This window comes from Oncorhynchus masou, chromosome 13, assembly GCF_036934945.1.
Source record: "Oncorhynchus masou masou isolate Uvic2021 chromosome 13, UVic_Omas_1.1, whole genome shotgun sequence".
Taxonomy (NCBI): domain Eukaryota; kingdom Metazoa; phylum Chordata; class Actinopteri; order Salmoniformes; family Salmonidae; genus Oncorhynchus; species Oncorhynchus masou.
In genome coordinates, this window is record NC_088224.1 from 90,456,617 (window position 1) to 90,471,685 (window position 15,069).

General features: G+C 53.7%; 1 protein-coding gene across 1 annotated transcript in view; it reads left to right on the forward strand.

Annotated features, from left to right (window-relative positions):
• LOC135553475 (collagen alpha-1(XXVI) chain-like) overlaps nt 1–15,069 on the forward strand; it is a gene marked incomplete at its 5' end in the record, with an annotated part of 53,414 nt that overhangs the window by 24,137 nt on the left and 14,208 nt on the right. Inside the window, 4 exons of the mRNA XM_064985581.1 lie at nt 12,607–12,668; nt 12,940–13,060; nt 14,525–14,614; nt 14,830–14,940. Coding sequence (XP_064841653.1) covers nt 12,607–12,668; nt 12,940–13,060; nt 14,525–14,614; nt 14,830–14,940 — 384 coding nt within the window. The remainder of the gene's footprint in view (nt 1–12,606; nt 12,669–12,939; nt 13,061–14,524; nt 14,615–14,829; nt 14,941–15,069) is intronic.

Genomic DNA, 15,069 nt, shown 5'->3' on the forward strand with positions numbered 1-15,069 from the left:
GCGAGGGAGAGCGGGAGCATCGGCGGGGGAGAGCGGGAGCATCGGCGAGGGAGAGCGGGAGCATCGGCGAGGGAGAGCGGGAGCATCGGCGGGGGAGAGCGGGAGCATCGGCGGGGGAGAGCGGGAGCATCGGCGAGGGAGAGCGGGAGCATCGGCGAGGAGAGCGGGAGCATCGGCGGGGAGAGCGGGAGCATCGGGCGAGGGAGAGCGGGAGCATCGGCGAGGAGAGCGGGAGCATCGGGCGGGGAGAGCGGGAGCATCGGCGGGGGAGAGCGGGAACATCCGAGGGAGAGCGGGAGCATCGGCGAGGGAGAGCGGAAGCATCGGCGAGGGAGAGCGGGAGCATCGGCGAGGGAGAGCGGGAGCATCGGCGAGGGAGAGCGGGAACATCGGGCGAGGGAGAGCGGGAACATCGGCGAGGGAGAGCGGGAGCATCGGCGAGGGAGAGCGGGAGCATCGGCGAGGGAGAGCGGGAGCATCGGCGAGGGAGGGCGGGAACATAGGCGAGGGAGAGCGGGAGCATCGGCGAGGGAGAGTGGGAGCATCGGTGAGGGACGAGGGAGAGCGGGAGCATCGGCGAGGGAGAGCGGGAACATTGGCGAGGGAGAGCGGAAGCATCGGGGAGGGAGAGCGGGAGAATCGGCGAGGGAGAGCGGGAGCATCGGCGAGGGAGAGCGGGAGCATCTGCGAGGGAGAGCGGGAACATCGGCGAGGGAGAGCGGGAACATCGCCGAGGGAGAGCGGGAACATCTGCGAGGGAGAGCGGGAACATCGGCGATGGAGAGCGGGAGCATCGGCGAGGGAGAGCGGGAACATCGGCGAGGGAGAGCGGGAGCATCGGCGAGGGAGAGCGGGAGCATCGGCGAGGGACGAGGGAGAGCGGGAGCATCGGCGAGGGAGAGCGGGAGCATCGGCGAGGGAGAGCGGGAACATCGGCGAGGGAGAGCGGGAACATCGGCGAGGGAGAGCGGGAACATCGGCGAGGGAGAGCGGGAACATCGGCGAGGGAGAGCGGGAGCATCGGCGAGGGACGAGGGAGAGCGGGAACATCGGCGAGGGAGAGCGGGAACATCGGCGAGGGAGAGCGGGAACATCGGCGAGGGAGAGCGGGAGCATCGGCGAGGGAGAGCGGGAGCATCGGCGAGGGAAAGCGGGAACATCGGCGAGGGGGAGCGGGAGTATCGGCGAGGGAGAGCGGGAACATCGGCGAGGGAGAGCGGGAGCATCTGCGAGGGATGGCGGGAACATCGGCGAGGGAGAGCGGGAGCATCGGCGAGGGATGAGGGAGAGCGGGAGCATCGGCGAGGGAGAGCGAGAACATCCTGGAGGGAGAGCGGGAGCATCGGGGAGGGAGAGCGGGAACATCGGCGAGGGAGAGCGGGAACATCGGCGAGGCAGAGCGGTAGCATCGGCGAGGGAGAGCGGGAGCATCGGCGAGTGAGAGCGGGAACATCGGCGAGGGAGAGCGGGAACATCGGCGAGGAGAGCGGGAACATCGGCGAGGGAGAGCGGGAGCATCGGCGAGGGAGAGCGGGAGCATCGGCGAGGGAGAGCGGGAGCATCGGCGAGGGAGAGCGAGAACATCCTGGAGGGAGAGCGGGAGCATCGGGGAGGGAGAGCGGGAACATCGGCGAGGGAGAGCGGGAACATCGGCGAGGCAGAGCGGTAGCATCGGCGAGGGAGAGCGGGAGCATCGGCGAGTGAGAGCGGGAACATCGGTGAGGGAGAGCGGGAACATCGGTGAGGGAGAGCGGGAACATCGGCGAGGGAGAGCGGGAGCATCGGCGAGGGAGAGCGGGAGCATCGGCGAGGGAGAGCGGGAGCATCGGCGAGGGAGAGCGGGAACATCGGGCGAGGGAGAGCGGGAACATCGGCGAGGAGAGCGGGAACATCGGCGAGGGAGAGCGGGAACATCGGCGAGGGAGAGCGGGAACATCGGCGAGTGAGAGCGGGAGCATCGGCGAGGGAGAGCGGGAGCATCGGCGAGGGAGAGCGGGAGCATCGGCGAGGGAGAGCGGGAGCATCGCGAGGGAGAGCGGGAGCATCGGCGAGGGAGAGAGGGAACATCGGCGAGGGAGAGCGGGAACATCGGCGAGGGAGGGCGGGAGCATTGGCGAGGGAGGGCGGGAACATCGGCGATGGAGAGTGGGAGCATTGGCGAGGGACGAGGGAGAGCGGGAGCATCGGCGAGGGAGAGCGGAAACATTGGCGAGGGAGAGCGGAAGCATCGGGGAACGAGAGCGGGAGAATCGGGGAACGAGAGCGGGAGAATCGGGCGAGGAGAGCGGGAGCATCGGGCGAGGGAGAGCGGGAACATCGGGCGAGGAGAGCGGGAGCATCGGCGAGGGAGAGCGGAGCATCGGCGAGGGAGAGCGGGAGCATCGGCGAGGGAGAGCGGGAGCATCGGCGAGGGAGAGCGGGAGCATCGGCGAGGGAGAGCGGGAGCATCGGCGAGGGAGAGCGGGAGCATCGGCGAGGGAGGGCGGGAACATCGGCGAGGGAGAGCGGGAACATCGGCGAGGGAGAGCGGGAGCATCGGCGAGGGACGAGGGAGAGCGGGAGCATCGGCGAGGGAGAGCGAGAACATCCTGGAGGGAGAGCGGGAGCATCGGGGAGGGAGAGCGGAAACATTGGCGAGGGAGAGCGGAAGCATCGGGGAACGAGAGGGGTAGAATCGGCGATGGAGAGAGGGAGAATCGGCGAGGGAGAGCGGGAGCATCGGCGAGGGAGAGCGGGAACATCGGCGAGGGAGAGCGGGAGCATCTGCGAGGGAGAGCGGGAGCATCTGCGAGGGAGAGCGGGAGCATCGGCGAGGGAGAGCGGGAGCATCGGCGAGGGAGAGCGGGAGCATCGGCGAGGGAGAGCGGGAGCATCGGCGAGGGAGAGCGGGAGCATCAGCGAGGGAGGGCGGGAACATCGGCGAGGGAGAGCGGGAACATCGGCGAGGGAGAGCGGGAGCATCGGCGAGGACGAGGGAGAGCGGGAGCATCGGCGAGGGAGAGCGAGAACATCCTGGAGGGAGAGCGGGAGCATCGGGGAGGGAGAGCGGGAACATCGGCAAGGGAGAGCGGGAACATCGGCGAGGGAGAGCGGTAGCATCGGCGAGGGAGAGCGGGAGCATCGGCGAGTGAGAGCGGGAACATCGGCGAGGGAGAGCGGGAGCATCGGCGAGGGAGAGCGGGAGCATCGGCGAGGGAGAGCGGGAGCATCGGCGAGGGAGAGCGGATTATCTGCGAGGGAGAGCGGAAGCATCGGCGAGTGAGAGCGGGAACATCGGCGAGGGAGAGCGGGAACATCGGCGAGGGAGAGCGGGGGCATCGGCGAGGGAGAGCGGGAGCATCGGCGAGGGAGAGCGGGAGCATCGGCGAGGGAGAGCGGGAGCATCGGCGAGGGAGAGCGGGAGCATCGGCGAGGAGAGCGGGAACATCGGCGAGGGAGAGCGGGAACATCGGCGAGGGACGAGGGAGAGCGGGAGCATCGGCGAGGAGAGCGGGAACATCGGCGAGGGAGAGCGGGAACATCGGCGAGGGAGAGCGGGAACATCGTCGAGGGACGAGGGAGAGCGGGAGCATCGGCGAGGGAGAGCGGGAACATCGGCGAGGGAGGGCGGGAGCATCGGCGAGGGTTGGCGGGAACATCGGCGAGGGAGAGCGGGAACATCGGCGAGGGAGAGCGGGAGCATCGGCGAGGGATGAGGGAGAGCGGGAGCATCGGCGAGGGAGAGCGAGAACATCCTGGAGGGAGAGCGGGAGCATCGGGGAGGGAGAGCGGGAACATCGGCAAGGGAGAGCGGGAACATCGGCGAGGGAGAGCGGTAGCATCGGGCGAGGGAGAGCGGGAGCATCGGCGAGTGAGAGCGGGAACATCGGCGAGGGAGAGCGGGAGCATCGGCGAGGGAGAGCGGGAACATTGGCGAGGGAGAGCGGGAGCATTGGCGAGGAGAGCGGGAGCATCGGCGAGGAGAGCGGGAGCATCGGCGAGGGAGAGCGGGAGCATCGGCGAGCGGAAGCATCGGCGAGGGAGAGCGGGAGCATCGGCGAGTGGGAGAGCGGGAACATCGTCGAGGAGAGTGGGAGCATCGGCGAGGGAGAGCGGGATTATCGGCGAGGGAGAGCGGGAGCATCGGCGAGGGAGAGCGGGAGCATCGGCGAGGGAGAGCGGGAGCATCGGCGAGGGAGAGCGGGAGCATCGGCGAGGGAGAGCGGGAGCATCGGCGAGGGAGAGCGGGAGCATCGGCGAGGGAGAGCGGGAGCATCGTCGAGGGAGAGCGGGATTATCGGCGAGGGAGAGCGGGAGCATCGGCGAGGGAGAGCAGGAACATGCGTGACAGGTTGCAAACGTGAATTCAATGTAAAATCAAGAAAACATTTTACCACGTCATTGGATTTAGGTTAAAAGTTGCGTGAAAAGATACTAAATTCCCTTATGTTGATGACTGTATGCAAATCTAATCAGTTTTACACATTGATTTGACGTGATGTTGACGTGTTGTGTTGACGTTGGAAACAACGTTGATTAAACCAAGTGGGTGGCTTTGGTCCTCTAACCACTAGGCTACCTGCCTCCTCTAACCACTAGACTACCTGCCTCCTCTAACCACTAGGCTACCTGCCTCTAACCACTAGGCTACCTTCCTCTAACCACTAGACTACCTTCCTCCTCTAACCACTAGACTACCTGCCTCCTCTAACCACTAAGCTACCTTCCTCTGACCACTAGACTACCTTCCTCCTCTAACCACTAGACTACCTGCCTCCTCTAACCACTAGACTACCTGCCTCTAACCACTAGACTACCTTCCTCCTCTAACCACTAGACTACCTGCCTCCTCTAACCACTAGGCTACCTTCCTCTAACCACTAGACTACCTTCCGCTAACCACTAGACTACCTGCCTCTAACCACTAGACTACCAGCTTCTAACCACTAGGCTACCTGCCTCATCTAACCACTAGGCTACCTTCCTCCTCTAACCACTAGGCTACCTTCCTCCTCTAACCACTAGACTACCTGCATCCTCTAACCACTAGGCTACCTGCCTCTAACCACTAGGCTACCTGCCTCTAACCAATAGGGTACCTGCCTCTAACCACTAGGCTCCCTTCCTCCTCTAACCACGAGGCTACCTGCCTCTAACCACTAGGCTACCTGCCTCCTCTAACCACTAGGCTACCTGCCTCCTCTAACCACTAGGCTACCTGCCTCTAACCACTAGGCTACCTGCCTCCTCTAACCACTAGGCTACCTGCCTCTAACCACTAGGCTACCTAAATATCTCCTCTAACCACTAGGCTACCTTCCTCCTCTAACCAATAGGCTACCTTCCTCCTCTAACCACTAGGCTACCTTCCTCCTCTAACCACTAGGCTACCTTCCTCCTCTATCCACTAGGCTACCTGCCTCCTCTAACCACTAGGCTCCCTTCCTCCTCTAACCACTAGGCTACCTGCCTCCTCTAACCACTAGTCTACCTGCCTCCTCTAACCACTAGGCTACCTGCCTCCTCTAACCACTGGGCTACCTTCCTCCTCTAACCACTAGGCTACCTGCCTCCTCTAACCACTAGGCTACCTTCCTCCTCTAACCACTAGGCTACCTGCCTCCTCTAACCACTAGGCTACCTTCCTCCTCTAACCACTAGGCTACCGTCCTCCTCTAACCACTAGGCTACCTGCCTCCTCTAACCACTAGGCTACCTGCCTCTAACCACTAGGCTACCTGTCTCTAACCACTAGGCTACCTTCCTCCTCTAACCACTAGGCTACCTTCCTCCTCTAACCACTAGGCTACCTTCCTCCTCTAACCACTAGGCTACCTTCCTCGTCTAACCACTAGGCTACCTTCCTCCTCTAACCACTAGGCTACCTGCCTCCTCTAACCACTAGGCTACCTTCCTCCTCTAACCACTAGGCTACCTGCCTCCTCTAACCACTAGGCTACCTGCCTCTAACCACTAGGCTACCTTCCTCCTCTAACCACTAGGCTACCTGTCTCTAACCACTAGGCTACCTGCCTCCTCTAACCACTAGGCTACCTGCCTCCTCTAACCACTAGGCTACCTGCCTCCTCTAACCACTAGGCTACCTGCCTCTAACCACTAGGCTACCTTCCTCCTCTAACCACTAGGCTACCTGTCTCTAACCACTAGGCTACCTGTCTCTAACCACTAGGCTACCTTTCTCCTCTAACCACTAGGCTACCTGCCTCCTCTAACCACTAGGCTACCTGCTGCTCCTAGACGCAACATTATACTGTACTAATCTCAGGTAACCTACAATTGAAATCTAATGTAATTGGAAAGCTGCTCGATTAAGTTATTGGTCAATACCTGTTAAGAGAAGAGATGCTACAACCAGAATGAGGGGCTACCCCCCCCCCACCTCTCTCTCTCTCTTTACGGGCAAGTCTATGGGCCGAATGTCCCCTCCCACTTTCCGTAATTCTAAAGATGCTATAACCTGCGAAATCATAATTCGTCCAAATTACCAGTGACAACAGAAATAACACAAGTGCTGCTCGTTAGCTATCTGTACCCATAGAATCTAGATCTTTCCATAGAATCTAGATCTATCATAGATCTACAGTACCATTTATATTTACACAGTCTGCCCACGAGAGATTGCCATACCACGAGCACACTTGACTCAACCAATCAAGCGCTTGGAGATCAGTTTATTTATTGAATTATCTTTGTTAGTCATGTGCGGGAACAAAAGCTACTGCACACTGTGAGTCATCAGGACAAAAATTGCAGAACACTGTTATTGAGCCTAAGTTTGGTTGTGAGCGGTCAGTAGGCTGGGGATGAGAAATTCCATCTGGTCCTGCTGGGGAGAGCTGGGCATCCTTGGTATCCTGGTTTGGGCACAGAGCGTTCAGCGCCTCCCGCTCCGGTTGCCATCGATGGCCGACCACACGCTGGTCCTGGGCAGATACAGCACAGACTGCTGGGAAATGGCCAGCCCTGGGAGACTGTCTATGACACCACACTAGATAGACACACACACACACACTGCCCACCCTGCTGTGTATTTTGGATAAATGACAGCATTCTCCTTCCTGTGCATGTCTCTGTTGTGGGCTGCGTGCCTAAGCAATGAGGATGTTCCACTGTGCACGCACGCACGCACGCACACACACACACACACACACATGCACACACATGCAGGGGTTTATCTTAGCAGAGAGGATGGGAAATACAATGACTGCAAATAAAAGGTCTGCGTTATAATTAGTAAAGAAATGTCTGTGTAACTACATTATAGAGTATGTGTTTAGTGTAGATATTACTTAAAGGACCTAAGTGATGCTAAGTGATGCTAAGTGATGCTAAGTGATGCTAAGTGATGCTAAGTGATGCTAAGTGATGCTAAGTGATGTGCTAAGTGATGTGCTAAGTGATGTGCTAAGTGATGTGCTAAGTGATGCGCTAAGTGATGCGCTAAGTGATGCGCTAAGTGATGCGCTAAGTGATGCGCTAAGTGATGCGCTAAGTGATGCGCTAAGTGATGCTAAGGGTGAGATTATTTTTACCTTGATGTCATTAGGCCTATTTTATTGAGCATGTTTCTCTATTCCTACTTCTCTTTTTAATCCCCAATTGTTAGTTACAGTCTTGTCCGATCGCTGCAACTCCCGTACGGACTCAGGAGAGGTCGAAAGTCGAGAGCCGTGCATCCTCCGAAACACAACCCAACCAAGCCTCACTGCTTCTTGACACAATGCCCACTTAACCCGGAAGCCAGCCACACCAATGTGTCGGAGGAAACACCATACACCTGGCCACCATGTCAGCGTGCACTGCGCCCGGCTCGCCACAGGAGTCTTTAAAGCGCGATGGAACAAGGACATCCCTGCCGGCCAAACCCTCCCCTAACCCAGACGACGCTGGACCAAATGTACGCCGCCCCATGGGCCTCCAGGTCGCGGCCGGCTGCGACAGAGCCTGGACTCGAACCAGGATCTCAAGTGGGATCTCCACTCGGGAAGCCTTACTTCTATAGTTAGGTATCTGCAATGCATTATGGGCTGAATGTCTGTCAAACATAAAGCTGTTAAAAAATGATGTACAACAAGAGCCTATTTATGCAACAAGAAATGCTCCACGGAAATACTTTCCACAACTGTGTGTGTGTGTGTGTGTGTGTGTGTGTGTGTGTAGTGCATTCCAGACTCTCTCTGTTGTCTGACTCAACCAGTCAGGTATTTGAGGAACTATGATGATCTGTTACAGTCTGACCCTTCAACTATATGTCTTTAAACTCATTTACATCAAATTGAATAAGAGACATGTTTAGTAATTCAGTAATTATATAGAGATGTAGGATCTTAATTTGCCATTTTGGAAAGTTGGGCAGGGACTCCTGTCTGACTTCAGGGGGAAGCTGGTTCCACCATGGTGGTGTCAGGACAGAGAAGGGCTTTGACTGGGCTGAGCGGGAGCTGCCCTCCTCTAGGGGGGAGGTGGGACAAGAGACCAGAGGTGGCAGAACAGAGTGCTCAGGTTGGGATGTAGGGTTTGACCTCAGGTTGGGATGTAGGGTTTGACCTCAGGTTGGGATGTAGGGTTTGACCTCAGGTTGGGATGTAGGGTTTGACCTCAGGTTGGGTTGTTGAGTTTGACCTCAGGTTGGGTTGTTGAGTTTGACCTCAGGTTGGGTTGTTGAGTTTGACCTCAGGTTGGGATGTAGGGTTTGATCTCAGGTTGGGATGTAGGGTTTGACCTCAGGTTGAGATGTAGGGTTTGACCTCAGGTTGGGATGTTGGGTGTCATTATGTGACTCTATATCTTTATGTTTTTGTGGTATCATTATGAGACTCCATATCTTTATGTTGTCATGGTATCATTATGAGACTCCATATCTTTATGTTGTCATGGTATCATTATGAGACTCCATATCTTTATGTTGTCATGGTATCATTATGAGACTCCATATCTTTATGTTGTCATATCTTTATGTTGTCATGGTATCATTATGAGACTCCATATCTTTATGTTGTCATGGTATCATTATGAGACTCCATATCTTTATGTTGTCATGGTATCATTATGAGACTCCATATCTTTATGTTGTCATGGTATCATTATGAGACTCCATATCTTTATGTTGTCATGGTATCATTATGAGACTCCATATCTTTATGTTGTCATGGTATCATTATGAGACTCCATATCTTTATGTTGTCATGGTATCATTATGTATCATATTATGTTGTCATGGTATCTGAGACTCCATATCTTTATGTTGTCATGGTATCATTATGAGACTCCATATCTTTATGTTGTCATGGTATCATTATGAGACTCCATATCTTTATGTTGTCATGGTATCATTATGAGACTCCATATCTTTATGTTGTCATGGTATCATTATGAGACTCCATATCTTTATGTTGTCATGGTATCATTATGAGATGAGACTCCATATCTTTATGTTGTCATGGTATCATTATGAGACTCCATATCTTTATGTTGTCATGGTATCATTATGAGACTCCATATCTTTATGTATCATTTGAGACTCATCTTTATGTTGGTATCATTATGAGACTCCATATCTTTATGTTGTCATGGTATCATTATGAGACTCCATATCTTTATGTTGTCTTGGTATCATTATGAGACTCCATATCTTTATGTTGTTGTGGTATCATTATGAGACTCCATATCTTTATGTTGTCATGGTATCATTATGAGACTCCATATCTTTATGTTGTCATGGTATCATTATGAGACACCATATCTTTATGTTGTCATGGTATCATTATGAGACTCCATATCTTTATGTTGTCATGTTGTCGTGGTATATGTCCCCTGTCGATTGTAGTTCCACTGTAAGTACTGTGTTAGCTTTCATACAACGGAACCTTACATTCCCTCCCAAACAGAACCCTGCCACCTCTGCACATTGGTGTTGGTGTAGATCACTCCAGGCTCATGTTTAAGACATAATGACTTGTCTCTGTGGCGCGTGTTTATGATCCCAAACCCTTTGTTCGGAACAGAGAGGGATAGAGGGTCATTTCAGTTCAGTGCTGTAACCAAACCACCCTACATTGTACCTTGTACAGCCCACATCACTCGGTACATACATCACCCCCTACTGTACTGATTCTCAGGGATATTACTCTTATCAAAAGAAGATCATTTGGTTATTTTTGGTCTCACTGAAGTGGCTTGATAAACAGTACTGAGTGTGTGGGCAGATAACAGTACTGAGTGTGTGGGCAGATAACAGTACTGAGTGTGTGGGCTGATGAATTACGGAGGAATGTGTTTGGTTGAGCCCTTGATCGTTGCTTCTGTTTGTGGATGCATTCATGTACGCTTATACTAATGGTAAATAAATACCTTGGAGGAAAAAACACACACCGACACACCCAAACCCTGTCTGTCCTATTTTAACACAGAAACCTCAATGTCTGCCACTGTATTGTGGTTAAATCATGATGTAGGGAAGCCAGAACCGTTTAGCTCATTTTTGTTGTTGCAATGACTAGTTATTTATGACTGCTAGTTGTCCATGGCTATGGCATTCTACATCATTAGGTTTGTGTGGCCAGTGTGGTCAGATGTGTCTGTGGAATGGGGAACATTCCGGAACACTTCTGTTATTGACTTTTCTAGATCATAACTTTCTATTTGAAACGTTCTATTTACTTGACCAGTGTTCTTCCGCGCATATCGTCTCGTTTACCCAGAGGTGACCGGATTCTTATACAAGTGGTGCCTTGATGACCCCATTGTGGCAACCAGTAGATTAGTTGATATGATCTTGACCTGGGTTTTCTCTCTTAAACCATTGGATGCCAATTAAACCTATTGGATTAATTCATACCCCTTCATGTTGCTGGAGAAAGTCTGTCCTAGACTCTCATACCCCTTTATGTTGCTTGAGAAAGTCTGTCCTAGACCCTCATACCCCTTTATGTTGCTGGAGAAAGTCTGTCCTAGACCCTCATACCCCTTCATGTTGCTGGAGAAAGTCTGTCCTAGACTCTCATACCCCTTTATGTTGCTGGAGAAAGTCTGTCCAAGACCATCATTCCCCTTCATGTTGCTGGAGAAAATCTGGCCTAGACCCTCATACCCCTTTATGTTGCTGGAGAAAGGCTGTCCTAGACCCTCATACCCCTTTATGTTGCTGGAGAAAGTCTGTCCTAGACCCTCATACCCCTTCATGTTGCTGGAGAAAGTCTGTCCTAGACCCTCATACCCCTTCATGTTGCTGGAGAAAGTCTGTCCTAGACCCTCATACCCCTTCATGTTGCTGGAGAAAGGCTGGCCATACAGAGGGGCACTGCAAATGGGTAGACTGAAAACAATCTGAGCTGTGTGTGTGTGTGTGTGTGTGTGTGTGTGTGTGTGTGTGTGTGTGTGTGTGTGTGTGTGTGTGTGTGTGTGTGTGTGTGTGTGTGTGTGTGTGTGTGTGTGTGCGTGTGCGTGTGTTGGAGAGACAGAGAGAAAGATGACAAGAGGTCACTGTTTAGTTTGTCTGACATGATTTAATGAAGAAAATATTTAAGAATAGCTAATAAATTACTGGATATTGTTTTACGGCTACTGTTCTTTTATATGCCTTTCGGCTTCCCAGGAGAAGGCCTGTGTGTGTGTGTGATCTCCTCTCACCTTTAACCCTCTCGTCTCTCGTCTCTCTCTCATCTCTCCTCTCGTCTCTCGTCTCTCCTCTCATATCTCCTCTCTCTCTCTTGTCTCTCCTCTCGTCTCTCCTCTCTCATCTCTCCTCTCTCTCTTGTCTCTCCTCTCTCTTGTCTCTCATCTCTCGTCTCTCCTCTCTCTACTCTCTCTCTTGTCTCTCCTCTCTCTCTTGTCTCTCCACTCGTCTCTCCTCTCTCTCCTCTCTCTCTCGTCTCTCCTCTCTCTCTTGTCTCTCCTCTCCTCTTTCATCTCTCCTCTCTCTCGTCTCTCCTCTCTCCTCTCTCATCTCTCCTCTGTCTCTCCTCTCTCTTGTCTCTCCTCTCGTCTCTCCTCTATCTCTCATCTCTCTCTTGTCTCTCTGTCTCTCCTCTCTCTTGTCTCTCCTCCTCTCTTGTCTCTCCTCTCTCTTGTCTCTCCTCTACTCCTCTCTCTCTCTCTCTGTCTCTCCTCGTCTCTCTCTTTCATCTCTCCTCTCTCTCGTCTCTCCTCTCTCCTCTCTCATCTCTCCTCTGTCTCTCCTCTCTCTTGTCTCTCCTCTCGTCTCTCCTCTATCTCTCGTTACTCCTCTCTCTCTTGTCTCTCATCTCTCCTCTCTCCTCTCTCTCTCTTGTCTCTCATCTCTCGTCTCTCCTCTCTTTCTCCTCTCTCCTCTCTCTCTCTTGTCTCTCATCTCTCGTCTCTCCTCTCTCTCTCTCTTGTCTCTCATCTCTCGTCTCTCCTCTCTCTCTCTCTCTCTCTTGTCTCTCATCTCTCCTCTCTCTCTCCTCTCTCTCTCTTGTCTCTCATCTCTCGTCTCTCCTCTCTCTCTCTCTTGTCTCTCATCTCTCGTCTCTCCTCTCTCTCTCCTCTCTCTCTCTCTTGTCTCTCATCTCTCCTCTCTCTCTCCTCTCTCTCTCTCTTGTCTCTCTTGTCTCTCATCTCGCATCTCTCCTCTCTCTCTCGTTGCAGAGTGTATGAACTGCACTGGCTTCACTGACATAAACAACAGACTGAACTTCATGGAGTCCAAGGTAAGAATGAAGGACAGGATGAAAGGAGTCACAGGAAGATGGCTGTTACCTGTCACATCAGTATATCTAATATTATAATAACATCAATAATAACTTTTAGCAGACACTTCTATCCAAAGCGACATAGTCATGCGTGCTTACATGTCACATACGAGTGGTCCTGGGAATCGAACCCACAATCCTGGCAAGAGCCATGTTCTACTAACTGAGCTACGGAGAACCACATAAAATAAATCATTTTTAATCTGACCCTGGGTCTTTGTAATTCCAGATTAAGCTGCTAGAGGGAGCAGGTTCACCTTCACCGTCCTTCAACAACTCAACAGAGGGCTCCAGTGACAACGTCATGTATACCCCCACCCCCATCGGCCCTCCATCTTATCTGCACCCAGGTAACACCCCCCCCCCCCCCATCCCCATTGGCCCTCCATCTTACCTGCACCCAGGTAACACCCCCCACCCCCATCGGCCCTCCATCTTATCTGCACCCAGGTAACACCCCCCCCACCCCCATCGGCCCTCCATCTTACCTGCACCCAGGTAACACCCCCCCACCCCCCACCCCCATCGGCCCTCCATCTTACCTGCACCCAGGTAACACCCCCAACACCAACACCACCCCATGCCCTCCATTCTACCTGTACCCAGGTAACACCCCCAACACCAACACCACCCCATGCCCTCCATTCTACCTGTACCCAGGTAACACCCCCAACACCAACACCACCCCATGCCCTCCATTCTACCTGTACCCAGGTAACACCCCCAACACCAACACCACCCCATGCCCTCCATTCTACCTGTACCCAGGTAACACCCCCAACACCAACACCACCCCATGCCCTCCATTCTACCTGTACCCAGGTAACACCCCCAACACCAACACCACCCCATGCCCTCCATTCTACTTGTACCCAGGTAACACCACCAACACCACCCCATGCCCTCCATTCTACCTGTACCCGGGTAACACCCCCAACCCCATCGGCCCTCCATTCTACCTGTACCCAGGTAACACCCCCAACACCAATACCACCCCATGCCCTCCATTCTAACTGTACCCAGGTAACACCCCCAACCGCCAACACCAATACCACCTCTATACGCCCTCCATCTTATCTATAACCAGGTAACACACCAACCCCCACCCCTATACGCCCTCCATCTTATCTATAACCAGGTAACACACCAACCCCCACCCCTATACGCCCTCCATCTTATCTATAACCAGGTAACACACCAACCCCCAACCCTATACACCCTCCATCTTATCTATAACCAGGTAACACACCAACCCCCAACCCTATACGCCCTCCATCTTATCTATAACCAGGTAACACTATAACCAACCACCACCCCACCCCTATACACCCTCCATCTTTATAACCAGGTAACACACCAACCCCCACCCCTATACCCTCCATCTTATCTATAACCAGGTAACACACCAACCCCCACCCCTATACGCCCTCCATCTTATCTATAACCAGGTAACACACCAACCACCACCCATATACACCCTCCATCTTATCTACAACCAGGTAACACACCAACACCAACCCCCACCCCTATACACCCTCCAACTTATCTATAACCAGGTAACACACCAACCCCCACCCATATACACCCTCCATCTTACCTATAACCAGGTAACACACCAACCCCCACCCCTATACACCCTCCATCTTACCTATAACCAGGTAACACACCACAGCATCTCTCACACACACACACACACACACACACACACACACACACACACACACACACACACACACACACACACAGCCATATATCACCTCTGGGGAGGTTTCCTCTCAACATGTTAAAGACATGGTTCTGGTTCTGGCCAATAGGAGGAAGAGGACCACCGGGGCCAATCGGATCACCAGGAATTCCAGGCCCAGCTGGCGAGGCAGGGGTTCCAGGACAGACCGGCCCCACAGGTGATCCATCCTGATATTCCCCATGTAACTCTGATGGGATTGTATGAGATTCATTCTGTTTTTTCCAATATGTTGTGGATTGTCTTACGTCAGACGATTCCGCCTGCAAGGATTGCGCAGGAGTGATGTAAGACAATGCATGTTCAGGTCTTTATCTTATCTGACGACAATATGTGCCTATTGTTGTGAGAAGATATGCCCCCTCTGATTCCCAGGGCCAATGGGAGAGAGAGGAAGACCAGGAGAGATGGGACATCCAGGCCCTCCAGGGCCAACCTCCTCCTCTACCCGGCCGAGAGGTGACATGTTTGGGTTCGACGAGCAGGGTGAGTGGAACCCCCCCCAACCACCCTCATTACCATCTCAGCCTCTGTAGATGGTATTGTTTCTAAGAGCTCTTCCTGTCAGCAATGATTGGAACACTGGCCAAGGACCAATGAATGCAGAACAATGTG